General features: G+C 29.7%; 1 protein-coding gene across 3 annotated transcripts in view; it reads right to left on the bottom strand.

Moving 5' to 3' along the window:
* The window catches only part of LOC124953158, a 175,847-nt gene that overhangs the window by 7,055 nt on the left and 153,403 nt on the right, over positions 1 to 15,389 (bottom strand). For all 3 annotated transcript variants that reach the window (XM_047504122.1, XM_047504123.1, XM_047504124.1), the window contains 4 exons: positions 11,941 to 12,549; positions 10,932 to 11,845; positions 7,354 to 7,643; positions 2,119 to 2,560 (listed from right to left, as the gene is read on the bottom strand). In XM_047504122.1, coding sequence (XP_047360078.1) covers positions 2,119 to 2,560; positions 7,354 to 7,643; positions 10,932 to 11,845; positions 11,941 to 12,549 — 2,255 coding nt within the window. The remainder of the gene's footprint in view (positions 1 to 2,118; positions 2,561 to 7,353; positions 7,644 to 10,931; positions 11,846 to 11,940; positions 12,550 to 15,389) is intronic.

The following is a 15,389-nucleotide window of genomic DNA, read 5'->3' as shown; positions in this document are numbered from 1 at the left end:
TCTCATTGAAAAATTTATCTTGTAGTTTTGAGATTACTTTTTATTACTCGTTGCAAATTATTTCTATTCTTTTTTCTTTTTTTTTTTTTTTTTTTCATGAAATAAGTAAAGCAAAATAATAAAATCGATCAAATTTATTTGTCGAAAAAATCGTTCTCATATCTTTACGTAATTCTTTGTTTCTTTTTTTTTTTTTCAAAGTTTACAAAACTAATTAAAAATTAATTGTCATCGATTGAATTTAATTACGAAATACTATCACTTACTATTCTCAAACATTTGTTCGATCAAATTGGTATAGATAAAACAAAAACCAAAAATAGAAAATAAAAAGTAAAAAATAGAAAATTGGAATGATCGACGATATATATATATATATATATATATATATATATATTTTTTTTTTTATGAACTAATTATAACTCGATTAAAATTCAGAATAATAAAAGCGCGTAAAGTCAAATTGTTAGAAAAGACTTCGCGAAAATCGAAATGACATCATATTGTCCTTCAATAGATTAAACTTTTAATTAATAAATTAGAGATCAGGTAAAAATTCCATGACGAAAGTTTTCGTATAATCAAAGATTCCTGAGATCTTTACAGTTTTGAGAAAAGAATAATAATGGAAAAAGAAGGACGAATATACAAAATTAGCTATACAAAATTAGTCACGTTGGTATTAGTACATATATCTCATTGGTCTAATATCATTACTCGTATAATTATAAGACAGAAAGAGAAATAGATAGACAGATAGATTGAACTATAGATTTGTGAATTACTGATGTATTAGAAAGTAATTTTTTTTTTTCGAAAAGATCCTTAAGTCGTCGTAAAATTGCGTTTTTTTTTTGCGTAAAGATCTCGATTCTCGTAAAAAAAAAGTGAGAAATCAGAAAACTGTTGAATAATGGAAGTTGAGAAATATAGGGGCGATCTTATTGTTCAGATATTGTTACTCGAAAGGGTGTGGATTTTTTTATGATGGAACTATGTCATACTATACATATATTTTTCCCTTAGCTTTTTCGCTTCGTTCGACATTATACATAGAATTATATTATTTAATAAATCTCTCTACTTTCATTATTTTTGATATCTTTAAAAAATTAGAAAAGAATTATTGACATTTAATTATTGATATTTTAACGTTACTCGTTAATTGATTTTAACGTATAAAATAACAATAATATATTATAAATAATAAACATTTTAACGGATTTAAGAAAGATTTAATAAAATTTTCTTAAATTATAGTCATTAATAAAAAATTTTACATTTCGATCATATATATACATTAAAAAAGCTATCATACATATATTAAATGCATAATCATTCAGGCTTTACTAATTGTAAATTATATATGCTGATTATTCCACCATATATATATATATATATATTATTATGTCCCCGATCATACAATATTCAGAATTACGCAAATTACGGAAACGCATTGACAGAGAAGTCTACCACGCAAGTGTGAACTGAAAGTGAATTGAATCGCGTAATATTCCACGATTATGCTAAAGAGGAGAATCGTTTCTTCCCATTTTCTCGATCGTTATCGAGTCGGCCTTGATTGTACTTATTTGTAAAAAGGAAAGAATTCGTTAAGCCTAATATTCTATTTTACCGAGGAAAAAATTATAAAGAAATTATGGTTCTATTTTATAGATTATATATTCTATTTGCATCAGCCGATAATTTGTTAATGAAATTTTTAATTGAATAGTATTATAAAGATACTTTCTCTGGTCAAGAGATATTATAAAAAAACTATGATCAAACAGTAAAGTTTATTAAGGTATCCTTTCTCTCTTCATTAAGTAACGATTAACAAGAACTCTAAGATGATTAGGTGGTCTTTTTGATAGATACAACTTAAACAAAGATAACATGTTATGTTATAATATAATTAATAATAATCTAACGTTAACTAGACAAAGGGAGGAATAACATTAAAACAATAAATGATGTTTTTTGATCGTTTGTCAATTAAATCAAATAAAATGTTACATTTGAATCTTTTATTAAAGCAAATAATCTCTAATAACAAGTCAATTTTATTATCAAAAAGTAAAACTAATAAATTCAAACAATCATAAATATATTTACCTAATAGCATTGAAGATCTCATGAAATCCGGTACCCTGGTGACTGCTGATGTCACAGGTTGGTAATGGATGCATAAGAGGTGGTCGATGACAAAGTACACTGTCACTATTTCGCTTGCTACTGCCGTTACTATCATTTTGTGGCAAAGGTCCGTTTCCGGTAGCAGTGCCATTTTCGTTTCCTGTTGAAGTAGAAGCAGTAGTAGTAGAACTGGTAGGTCCAGTAGTACTACCAGTACCATGTCCATGTCCATGAGCGATCGTTGGACTAAGACCAAGGCCGAGACCCAATCCAAAAGGTAATCTTGGTAAGGTTGCTGGCCTGGTTAAACTTCCATAAGCTGCCAAAGCACCGCGCGGTAAAGAAGAGTAGCAACGATTTAAGGGAAGTGTGCCGAGGATACTTGAGGCGTATCCACTACTACCAGATCCGGAACCTGAACCTAAAAAGAAAAAAAAAAAAAAAAAAAAGAAAAGAAAAGAAAAATATGTTTTTTTTTAAATAGTTGTAAAAGATAAAATGTTTCATTAATGTTATATTAATTTTTTTTTTGTTTTAAATTACATGTTATGAGAAATGAATGATTATTGATCAATATAGTATATTAACGTGATATACAAATTTATTGAATTAAATTCGAACTAATTGATATCAACACAAAACGAATAGTTATACTGAAAAGAGAAATGTATATATAATAATAATAATAATAATAATTATTATTATTATTAATAGTGATAAAAATTTTTAAATTAATTCTGAGGAATTTCATGTCATCGTGATAACAATAGATATTGTTAATTTTGAAAAAAAAAAAAAAAAAAGAAAAATATTCATATAATTCGGAGAAATTTGACGTCACTTATTTCGTTCATTGAACAGAGAAAATATTAAAATTGAAGTTCATAAGAACTATCATATATGAACATGTTACAAGTTAATACTTATTATTTATATTTAAAAGAAACAAAAAATGATTAACAATTTTATTAATTCGAAATAATAATAATAATAATAATAATAATAATAAAAAATTATACTGTATTATTTAACAATTATACAATATTGATTTTGTGAATATATTATAGTTTAAATATATCAAATAATTCAATTCTCTTGTCGTGGCTTAAGAAAAGTTCTCCTTTGGTAAACTTTTCGAGACAGAATAATGAGTTTTAACTTTTATTAGCGTTGGCAGAACGTGAATATTATTATAGAAGAACGGGAAATTTTTATGCTCTTAGAATTTTCCCACGGGCTAAGTTTACCAAGAGATTTAAGACGAGGGTGAATATAATTTATATTACGACTCTGAGGCGTTTCGATAAATTCAGATGAACATTGACCCATTTTTCTGAGATGGAAAGAAAAAGATAAGAGATAGAAGCAGAGATAGACATAGAGATAGAGATAGATAGAGATAGATAGAGATATATAGATAGATAGAGAGCAAGAGAGAGGGAGAGAGAGAGAGAGAAAGAGAAAACAATCCCTTTTGTTTCTTTATCTCTCTCTCTCTCTCTCTTTCTCTCTCTCTTACTCTCTTTCCCTCTTATTCTCTTTGATGAAGGGAATACAAAACGTTTACGCTTGGTCGTCCAATTTACGTTTCATATTTGTTAATGGAGCGTAAGGCAGGAAAGTAATAAAGCGTAGAAAAAAAAAGAAGATGGCTTGACGAGTACAAAGAAAGTACCTTCGTCGCTTGATAGAAAGTGCATCGAGAGTGGTGAAACGATTTAAACTCTCAGCGATATGAACCGTTGCCCTTTCATCCGGGTTGTCCGAGTTGACTCGATTAATTAACGACAAAGATCCCAAAGGAAAATGGTTCAAGTGAGTAAATTATACGTCTAGTATCGTACGTGAACGTTATGGCAAAGTTTTCTATCAAATATTAATGTTATTATCGAGTTTTTTTTCCTTTTTTTTTTCCTTCTTTCTTTTTTCTTTTTCTTTTTTTTTTCTCCTTTTTTTTTTTTTTAAACAAATAATCTTCAACGCCACTACTAGTCACTAGTCAAAGATTTTTATCATAAATTTAGCAATGATAATAGTAATTACCATTAAATGTTGACAATATTACAGTTATCAATTATTCGTGTATGTAATAATAATAATAATAATAATAATAATAATAATAATAATAATAATAATAATAATGTGAATGTATTATTAAATTTATAATACATATATTATAAATAATTATTTTCAATTGTAAACTCGAACGATATAAATTTCTAAATCGTCGATTATTATGATTAAATAGATTATATACGTACAAGTGTATCTTAATGATTTGAAAACAATATAAATTATTTTGTCCTTGTTAAATGTAATTGAAGATTATTATTTAAATCACTTGTTATATTAACAAATCTTTTTGAAATTTTTTTCTCCATTAGTATAATAGAATAATGTCTACTCAAATATGATACAATTTCTTATTTCCACTTGATTTTAATTATGTATTTGAGAAGATCAAGCAAAATCTTTATATTTTTCTTTCTCTCTCTCTCTCTCTCTCTCTCTCTTTCTCTCTCTCTCTTTCTCTAATAAATCTCTTTTTATACTTTTATTGAATATCAAGTAATAACAACGTCAGCAATAAATATAACAAGTACTTCGTCTTACATACTTACACATAAGTATATACGTACTTAATACTTATTGTACATATATTTGTTAATGTTAAGATTACGGATGACATCAATTGTTAGAACAAACTCCCATTTGTCTAAACTGATGAGCTTGCAGATAGCTTGAGAGATATATAAAGAGAAACAGAGACAGAGACAATGACAGATAAATAAAGAGAGAGAGAGAGAGAGAGAGAGAGAGAGAGAGAGAGAGAGAGAAAGATGAAGAAAGAAAGAGAAGAGAAATAAGTTTTGCTGGATCTAACGAAGAGAGAAACTAATGGAAAGAGACAGACAGAGAGTAAGTGAGAGAGAGAGGGGGGGAGAGAGAGAGAGAGAGAGAGAAAGGGCAGTATTTCTCTGAAAGATGATTAATAGCTTATTCGCAAGCGGAAATTATGTTGGACGTGAACCTGCGCTCTGTTTATCGATCTCTCTCTCTCTCTTTCTCTCTCTCTCTCTCTCTCTTACACACTCTTTCCCTTCCTCCCTTTCTTTCCCTTTTCGAAATAAGTTTCTCTTTCGTTTTGTTTCTCAACGTACTATATTAAACGAATTCCTAGCAGTGCGAATCGATTCGCGTCGCGGTTCTCACGTCCCTTAAGAGAGGAACCTACTCCTACAAAATACTCATATTTATTACCAAAGGAATTCTGTTACACATTGAATTGTCGAGAAATGGAGAATTTTGATATTTCAATTTCACCTAATGGCCTCTCTATTTCTTCCCTATTCGGGAAATCGTATCGGTTGCACGATCATAACAATCGCAAGGGTGATAAGTTATTTAGAGATTTGTTATATAAAATTATAAATCATTTTTTCGTTTTCTTTCTTTCTTTTCTTTCTTTTCTTTTTTTTTTTTTTTTTTTTTTTTTTTGACATATTTTCAAACATCTCTCGATTATAGTGCTTGCGTACGTACGTAGAAAATATTTATAAACAATTATGTTTACTTAATACGCAATCATGTTTACTAATAGATTTTGGAAAAATCAATGATTATGTTATCGACAATAATTCAGAAATATATTAAGAAATTGTAAATAAATTTTTTTTATAAATACACTCATTCATCTTGTATACATGTAAAAGGTATTTGTAAAGACAAATGATACAATGTTTATGGAACTTACTTGATATTAAAAATTTTTGATAATGGAAGAAACAAAAAAGAAAATAGAAATTTACAAACGAACCTAATTATATTTCCAATAGAAATTATTTTGCCGATTTATTTTTTTTTTCTATTCGTTCTATCTAAAATAAGATAGACCATTATTTTCTATGATAATAAAAGTAGGATTATATATCTATGTATAACGATAATTTAATAATAATTTTCATTCGTTAATTACTTTTCCGATCGTTTGAAACTCTAAAAGAAAGCGAGAGAGAGAGAGAGAGAGAGAGAGAGAGAGAGAGAGAGAGAGAGAGAGAGAGAGAGAGAGAGAGAAAGAAAGAGAAAAAGAGAGAACCAAGTTCTCATATAACACGTTCTGAAAGGAAGAGAGAAAACTTAGTCAACGCTTTTCTCAAGATTATAATTTCCTTCGGATTATTTTCGTTCGTATCTAGAAGCACTTTTCTCATTGGTGTTTCACGATCAAAATTTGCTTCGAAGCTAGAAGCAAATGGTTCTACCATCACTACCACCATCAGCACAAAAGCACCAGTATCAACACCGACACCAGCTTCATCACCACCACTACTATCATACCACTATTACTACTATCCATAGCTTAAAGTTCAAAAGGGTTAAACTTTCAAGTTGTCTCTCTAAGTGTCCGTTAGCAAGTAAAACGCCAACGGGGAGTTTCTATACACTATATATATATATATCAGATTTAAACTGGTGTCATCGGTCCTCTAGGTAATTTCAAATCTAAGTTTCTCTAATTCCAAGTTGATGATTATTGAGTTAACATTTCTAATATGCTGAGTAACAGACATAAACCTTTGTTAGGATCATTATTAATATCCTGGTTATTGTTTTTATGTCATAGTTAAATTCAGTTTTCATCATTACATTGTCATGTGTCTGATATTATTAAAAAAAAAAAAAAAAAAAAAAAAAAAAAAAAAAAAAAAAAAAAAAAAATCTAATAATATTAACACCAACAGTATATTAATACAGTATGTATGTATATGTTAAAATTTAAGTCTTCGAAATTTCAAGTAAATCGTTATTGATTCGATGTTCCCTAATATATTGAGTAGAAGACCTTAATCTTATGTTAAGATGATTTATCACGATTTATACTTTTTTTCACAATAAAGTTGAATTTTCATCATTATGAATGAATAATCACTATATTGATATTAAAAAAAAAAAAGGAAAAAAAAAGAAAAAAAAAGATGACATTAATACATACAGTATTGTATATATATATATATATATATATATATATATATATATATATATATATATATATATAATATATCATCATCAGCACAATATAGTTATAAAGAAAATTATTATTTGAATCATTGTAGATATAATAAAAAACAATTATCTTTCAATATTAATAAATTAAGTTATTGGATTATTTGAATGAAATTAGAATTGAGGAGAATAAATAAAGAGATTTTTTACCCATACTGATCCCTGAACTAGAAGGATCTTCGTTCTTGGATCCCCAACTTCCAGCTAGATTAAGAGCAAGAAGAGGTCTCTCCTTGAGCAATTCAGCAACGGAGGCAAGACCCTCTGAGCCACAACCCAAATGGGGCAAGTGCAGTGCCTGTACTTGAACGCAGCCACGAAGTGCTTCGCAGATTCGTGATACTTGTTCGCCGGACAGATTCATGTCGAGAACCAAACGTGCCAAGCTATTAGAAGCATGACTTAGGCCACGACACAAAGCGTTCACAACACATTCCAATCTGTAATTAAAAAGTTAGAAAAAGAAGAACAAAAAAACGACAAAATAATACGAAGAAGAAAAAAAAATATTTTCATTTATAATTCGTTTGATCATCTGTTTATTTATACTTTGTCCCTTTTTATTTCTATTTTCTTTTTTTATTTATTTTTTTTTCTTAAGATTCATTTTAATATTACTCATTATTGATTATAATTATAAAATTTTCAATTGATTGTAATTATTAAAGAATACTTTTTTCTAATTTTTTCATAATTTTTTTTACAAGTTTTACGTTATAAAAGTTTTTCCTTTCGGCGAAAAAGAGAAAGGAAAATTGTAAACGAGTTTTAAAATTAATTAATTAATTAATTAATTAATTAATCTAGTAAAAAGCAGAAAAAGAAAAACAGGAAAAGAGAGAAAAAAAGGGGAACAGAGTGTAATTTAATATAACAGACAAATTGGAGTTTCCCGTTCATTAATTGTCCGATATAACACATGTAACAATTAGGAATATACAATGGCAATGATTTTCGAGACATAGTAAGAGAAAGATAAAAAGATCGAGAGAGACAGGATGATAGATAAGAAGTGACAGAGAGATTAAAGCGAATGAAGAAATCTGCCTCGTAAGGATAAGGAAAGAAAGAAAGAAAGAAAGAAAGAAAGAAAGAAAGAAAGAAAGAAAGAGAGAAAGAGAGAGAGAGAGAGAGAGAGGGAGAGAGAGAGAAGAAAAAGAGAGAAGGAGAGAGAAGATCTTTTATTTTATGCTAGTTTCTGACGGTGATGGCGGAAAATTAAGAGGCACGTCGGACGTTTTTCATCTTAAGAAAGAAAAAAAAAAAGAGAGAGAGAGAGAGAGAGGCTGATCTTTAACCACGGTATCTCTTCTTCTTCTTCTTTCTTCAAGCTTTTCCAGTTCCAACAATTCTTTCTACCTTCATTCCATTCTATCATCCTCCACCTTTAGCCACCACTCATTCTCCTTAATCATCGTCACGAATTCTTCCCTATCGTTTCTCTCAGCTTGTTCTTCTTGGTCCTCGTTTGAAGATTCCGTTTCGTTTGTCTTCTCCCCTTTTTGACCTCCGGCACATAGAGTTGCCTCTTCTTTCCTGATTTTCTTCCTTCATTCGTTCTTTCTCACACAAATCCTAGAGAATCGGTAAGTGGCTCCGGAACTCACAGGGGGTCGGTACTGTAAGGTAAAGGTTAAAAGAGGAAAGATAGAGAGAGAGAGAGAGAGAGAGGGAAAGAGAGAGTGAGAGTGAGAGAGAAAGAGAGAGAAAGAGAGAGAACTATTGACTTCCGTTTGCCTTCGAGGCGAGTACCTACTGAAAAGGGCCCCAACGATTTAGAAGATTCTTCACGATATATCTGTTGGCTCATTATCGCAACTTCCCAGATATCCTCTCCTTTCCTCTCCTATTCTTTTTTCTTCGCTACTCTCTTCACTTCTCTCCTCTCTTCTCCGTTTTCTTCTTTTCTCTTTGTCTTCTTTCTTTTCTTCCTTTTCTTCTTCTTCTTCTACTGTTTTTTTTTTTTTTTTTTTTTTTTTTTGCTTCGAACTCATCCTTTATCTCTTATCATTCTCATCATTCAACACTTTTGCTTCTACAATTTAACAAACGTATTCATACTCTCGTTATACTTCTTCTTTTTCTTTTTCTCTTTTTTCTTTTTTTCTTGTCCTTTTTTTTTTTCATATTTTTTTTTCTTTTTTTTTTTTTTCTATATTCCCATAGAAACTTCTTTTCTCAATCATTCTCTTGGCGTTTAGTTACAATTAAACTGTGCTCTTGAAACTCCAGCAAATAACGAAGTTTGGAAGTACTTTTTTTTTAGTTTTTCTTTTTTTCTTTTTTTTTTTTTTTGAGATTGTTTAAATATTTTAACTCGTTGGACTGAAATAACGAGTCTGATTCTTCATGGTGTAGAACGATGAAGTTATATTTGCTCTGCGTGTGTGTGTGTGTGTGTGTGTGTGGGTGCGTGCGTCATGAGATACATAGCATATTAATCATATTCATATGAAAAATATTCTGAATTAAATCATGCGTTAATATTTTTACTTGTTATATTATTTTCAGTTTTTAACTTACGACAGTTGTTGAGATTTAATTATTTAGAAATAATATATTTCAATAAGATATATTATTTATTTATAATAATATTTTCATTTTTCAATTTAACTACAGTTATTGAGATTTAATCTATTGATATATAAATTAATAATAATGATTATATTCGTATAAGAAATTAATAAAGTATTACAAATTAGAATCTTTTTATTATACCATTCTCAATAATTTTATTATAGAATCATTTCATTCAAAGAATAATAAACAAACGTTGACTATAAATATAATATTATCTTATAGATATTATATTTACGAATTATTTACCCTGTCATATCAATGGAAACAAGTATTAAACTAGATCTTTAACTTGGGATATTACCCATCGGAAATTATTGCTGCATCGTTGTCTATTTCGATATAACGACTCGTTGCATTTTGACGAAGAAGAACTGAAGGGAACTTTGGAGAACATTAAACTTTAGCGTAAGATTTATATCTTGAGGTCATGAAGGAGAGAGAGAGAGAGGGAGAGAGAGAGAGACAGAGAGATTGCAACGTCAGATCGTATCATTTGAAATTACGAGATTTAAACTGAATGGAAAATAAAGAGGAAGAGAGAAAGAGAGAGAAAGAGAGAGAGAGAGAGAGAGACAGAAGAGGAAGAGAGAGGGAGAGTTGATAGATTAATCTAATTTCTAACAAAATACCTCGTATTATATGATTTAAGTGAAATTTAAATATTATAATTTCAATTTATTTGAATTATATTTAAATATTATAGAGATATTAGTAATGTATGAATAATATTTTTTATATACTGATTGTAATTTATATATATATATATATATATTGCAATTTTTATATGTATTTTGCAATATTTAATTGAAACTTTTGTTGCATAATTTCAACCTCTGTTATATTTTGCAATACACAAATTGCAATTCTTAATGTATCATGCAATTAGATATTACAATTTTTATTGAGCCTTGCAATCATATAATTGCAAATTTTGTTACGTATTGCAACTATATAATTTTAATTTATATCATACTTCACATAATATATTATAATTGCAATCCGCATATAAAATTAAAACATTATCAACAGATTAACAATAGTAATAATAATAATAATAATAATAATAATAATAATAATAAAATAATAATAATAATAATAATAATAATAATAATAATAATAATGATAATAATAATAAAAAGGAAACTCACTTGTCATGTGCGGATTCTTCAAGGCAAGTGATGACAAGCTCGAAATCATTGAGTTTCTTCTTTCCAAGTACACTCTTTAAATGTCCAGCGAGTCTTAATGCCTCGTCGGCAGGGAATTCTTGTCCAAGTAGTGAGGTAATCCTAACGAGTTTGACACTCTCGTTAGTGGCTAATGCATCGAAGAATTCATCGAGATACCTCGTGTCGAATCCCCTTTCCAATTGGAAGACCAATTCGAGGGCCTCGAGTGTACAAGCCGAGCTTTGGAGTATTTTGGACCAACCTTCTAGTTCTAAAGGTGAAGTGTGTACCAAAGGTGCTGGTGGTTTTTCATTAGGGGCTGGTCCAAATCCAGAACCTGCTCCTACCAATCGACAAACAGCTGAAACGTTACCGTCCGATGCACCAGCTGCTTTTAATAAAGAGAATACTGATCTAGGTGGTACTTCTAATGGGCAAAGCTGATTAAGAATAAGGTGAGTCTTCGGTCCTAAAAGACCAGCAAGATGTCCTATGATACCAGAAGGTAGACCTTCGAGTTCTCTTCTTAGGATGTTCGCGTATTGAGCGACCGAGGTGAGGTAATAAGCTGCAAGGAACTCGGCCACGGCAACGTGAATAGGAGTGAAGAGATCCGGTTTACGTCTTTGACCAAAGGTCAATCCTTTAGTGAGAAAACCTAGCCTGGTCACTTCAATGCCACCACCACGTGCTCTTATTTCAGCTTCGGTATAGCAACACCTTCCTTCCCTTAATGCAGCTAGTGATACCTTGCCGAACTCTTCCAAACGTTTCCTACAGTGTCCTGGAATCTCTTCTTCGTAAGGAATTGCTGGCTCCAGGCTTCTCTTTACGATACACTTCACTGCAGCATGCATCAGAGCACTCGTTTCTGTTGGTAAACTTCCAGAATCCTGTAGAATGAAAATTTTTTGTAAAAATCAATACGACAGTGTTATATATACATGTCCATTATATATGATTAATAATAAATAAATCAATTGTGTACCTGGTAAAGACAACAAAGCATGATCCAACCAAGCGGATGTTGACCTAACTGTTTGACGGGTTGTGGTTGAACGTTCAATGCTTCTAAAAATTCGCAAGCTCTCCCTGCCATATTGTTGTGAATAAAATATGCTACGCAGAGTCTCTCGACGTGAGGCCATTCTAAACCAGCCAAGTGAATTCTTCTTTGTACCAATGGCGATAAAGTTGCTGTGTTGATAGGCGAACAGGTAACGAGTATTCTTGCCTCTGGGAATAATCGACCTTCTAAAAGGTCAGCTGCATCACCAAGAGACGCCCTTCCTCCTACACACTCGTCGTAACCGTCCAATATAAACAAGACTCGGTCTTCCATTAGATGTAACGTACGCCAAACTTGTGCCACGGCATCACCGAGGGCTGCTGTTCTTGGTAGAAGTTCTCGGGCCAAATAATTTAAAAGTGGACTCCCACGAAGTTCGCGAAGTGGTACGATGAACGCCAAAGCCGGCCCTTCTGCTTGGATTGCCCATTGATAGAGCAAACGTAAGCAAAGTGTTGTCCTTCCACTTCCTGGACCACCCTCAACGGCAACTCTCCTAGGCGCTTCCGATACGGTGCCATCGCTTAACTGAAAATCAATTCGAAATATCAGGATCAATTTCTGATATGTTGATCTATTATTTGTATTTTGTAAAATATTATATATATATATATAAAAGAAACATTGTTATAACAAAATCATAAAGAGCACCTATAATGTATTAGTAATACTACAATTGAATTGAGACAAATATATATATATATATATATATATATATATATGTATATATCATACATATATACAAATATAGGATATATAAATTTCTTTGTTGATTCCGTTAAGAGGTTTAAGAAGTATTACAAAAGAAAGAATATCGGATAACGTCTACAAGTCCGATGTAATTTTCTTAAAATTTTTCTTCTATCCACTTTTCTCTTGTTTGTCCTTCCCCTTCTTTCTCATTCCCCTCCATTATTTCTCCCTCCGATAACGCGAAACGTTGCAATGAGAGTGGCGAACAATGCGACACTTCGCTTGGAAACGGGCACATCGAAAAATGAGCCTCGTAACTCTGTCACGTGTAAGGCGAAGGGTGAAAGAAGAGTGAAAAGGGATGAGGAGGGCGTAGAGAGACGTTCGTTGTGCCTTTACAGAAGAATAAATTCGAGAATACACCGAACTACCACTTTGATATTGGATGAAAATAAATATGAAAAGGAGGAGAAAAAAAATAAGAGGGATAGAGAAAGGGAGAGAGAGAGAGAGATAGAGAGAGAGAGAGAGAGAGAGAGAGAGAGAGAGTATTGAAATTTTATATATACATGTATGTGTGTGTGTATATTGTTTTTTTGTATTAGGAAATAGAAGTAAAAAATATATTCTCTCTCTCTCTCTCTCTCTCTCTCTCTCTCTCTCTCTCTCTCTCTCTCTCTCTCTCTCCATCTTGTTCTCTTTTATTATACTGATATTTTCTTTTAATATTGAAGGCATTTCATCGACTTTTCAATTTCTTTTGTTATTGGATAAATTTTCATTTCAAAAATAGTTATCTATCTTTTTATTTTATTTTATTAGATATTGTAAATTATATTTGTCTATTTATAAAGATAAACGAATTTTAATCTTTGACTGTACGATAATTATCTTATTTTGAAATCTTGACAAACAGATATAAGTATAAATATTCTATTTAATTAATGAATAATGATTGTACAAGTTAAATTAAATATAAAGTAATATATTCAAATATAAATACTGTTTATTTAATATCTATAATAAATTATTTATTATATTTATATTTATTTATTTATAATATTTATATTTATATTTATCTATTTAGCAAGGATAACAAATTTTAATGATTGGGTATACAATAATTTTCTAAAAATAAAAAATAAAATAAAAAAGAAATATAATTGTGATCCTGATCATATATACATTTCAAAAAAAATATATTCAATTAAAAAATTACACACACACACACACACACACACACACACACACACACACACACACACACACACACACACACACACACACACACACACACACACACACACACACACACACACACACACACACACACACACATATATATATATATATATAAATATGCTATTTACAAATTAAATAAAAAGAAGGTAACGATAAAGTTCAATAGAACGATCGCGGAAATTGATGAAATTAAAAAAATATCGATTAAGTTTTTCAATTGGTCGATACTTCATGGATATCGATAGGTAAATACATCTTCACTTTCTCATCGAAGCCGTCGAAAACGTTTTCGAAAACTGTCGAAAGATCTTAAGAGATCTATTAGCCAACTAATTGCTCTTTCGAGCAAGATACGTAATGCTAAGAAAAGAAGCTCTTGGGAAAGCTACTCACGAACCAACAAGCTTTCTTATTTTTCTTTTTTCTTCTTTCACCCTTAACTTCTCTATTTCTCGTTTTTCATTGTTCTTTATCCAGCACCCATTATACACAATATAGTGAAGTTCAGTACTTGTTACTAGTCTAACACAGTTTATGACTTTTTTTTCCGGTTTAGAAAATGACAAGATAGAAATAATTAATTTTTGCTAACAAAACTTATAATATTTCTTATTATTTTAATATCTCGTTATATGATAATAATATTTAATAATAATAGAAAAATAAAAAATTCAATAATGATGATGATGAAAATTATAATAATAATAATAATAATAATAATAATAATAATAATAATAATAATAATAATAATAATAATAAAAACAAAAAAGTTAATCAAAGTAATGATATTTCAATTATTTTATTATGAAATATTTCGACATCCCGATATGATAATAACAATAATATACATGCATATATATTTATATATATATATATATATATATATATATATATATATACACATATATATAAAAGAAATACAAAATAAATCTAAAAATAGATCTTTGTATTTTCTCTCTCTCTCTCTCTCTTTTTCTCTTTTTATTTCACACAAAAACATGAAAAGATGTGACCATTCATTCGTTTGTATGAAGAAGAAATTTAATAAAACAAATTTTCCACACAAATACCGATTATTATTAAATTCCACTGTATTACTACAGTGCGAAATTAAACTAAAGGGGAAAAAAGAAAAAAAAAAAAAAGAAAAGAAAAAAAAATAAAGAAAGAAAGAAAGAAAGAAAAAAAATTATTTCAGAAATAAATGGAACCTTTTCTCATATCGCAAAGCCATAAATAAAAGAGAAGGATCAATTGGAAACAGAGAGAAAGAGAAAGAAAAAGAGAAAGAGAAAGAGAGAGATATCAAATAATGAAAGAGAAAAGAGAAAGAAGGTGCGTATCAAAGAGGTCGTTTTTTTAAATCGTTTTCCAAACCGGTATGATAACACTGGATGGGTGATATTAAAACTGGGTCACGAGTAGCTACTTTA

The sequence above is a fragment of the Vespa velutina genome, chromosome 11, assembly GCF_912470025.1.
Source record: "Vespa velutina chromosome 11, iVesVel2.1, whole genome shotgun sequence".
NCBI classification, from domain to species: domain Eukaryota; kingdom Metazoa; phylum Arthropoda; class Insecta; order Hymenoptera; family Vespidae; genus Vespa; species Vespa velutina.
This window is presented reverse-complemented; position numbering and strand designations above follow the sequence as displayed.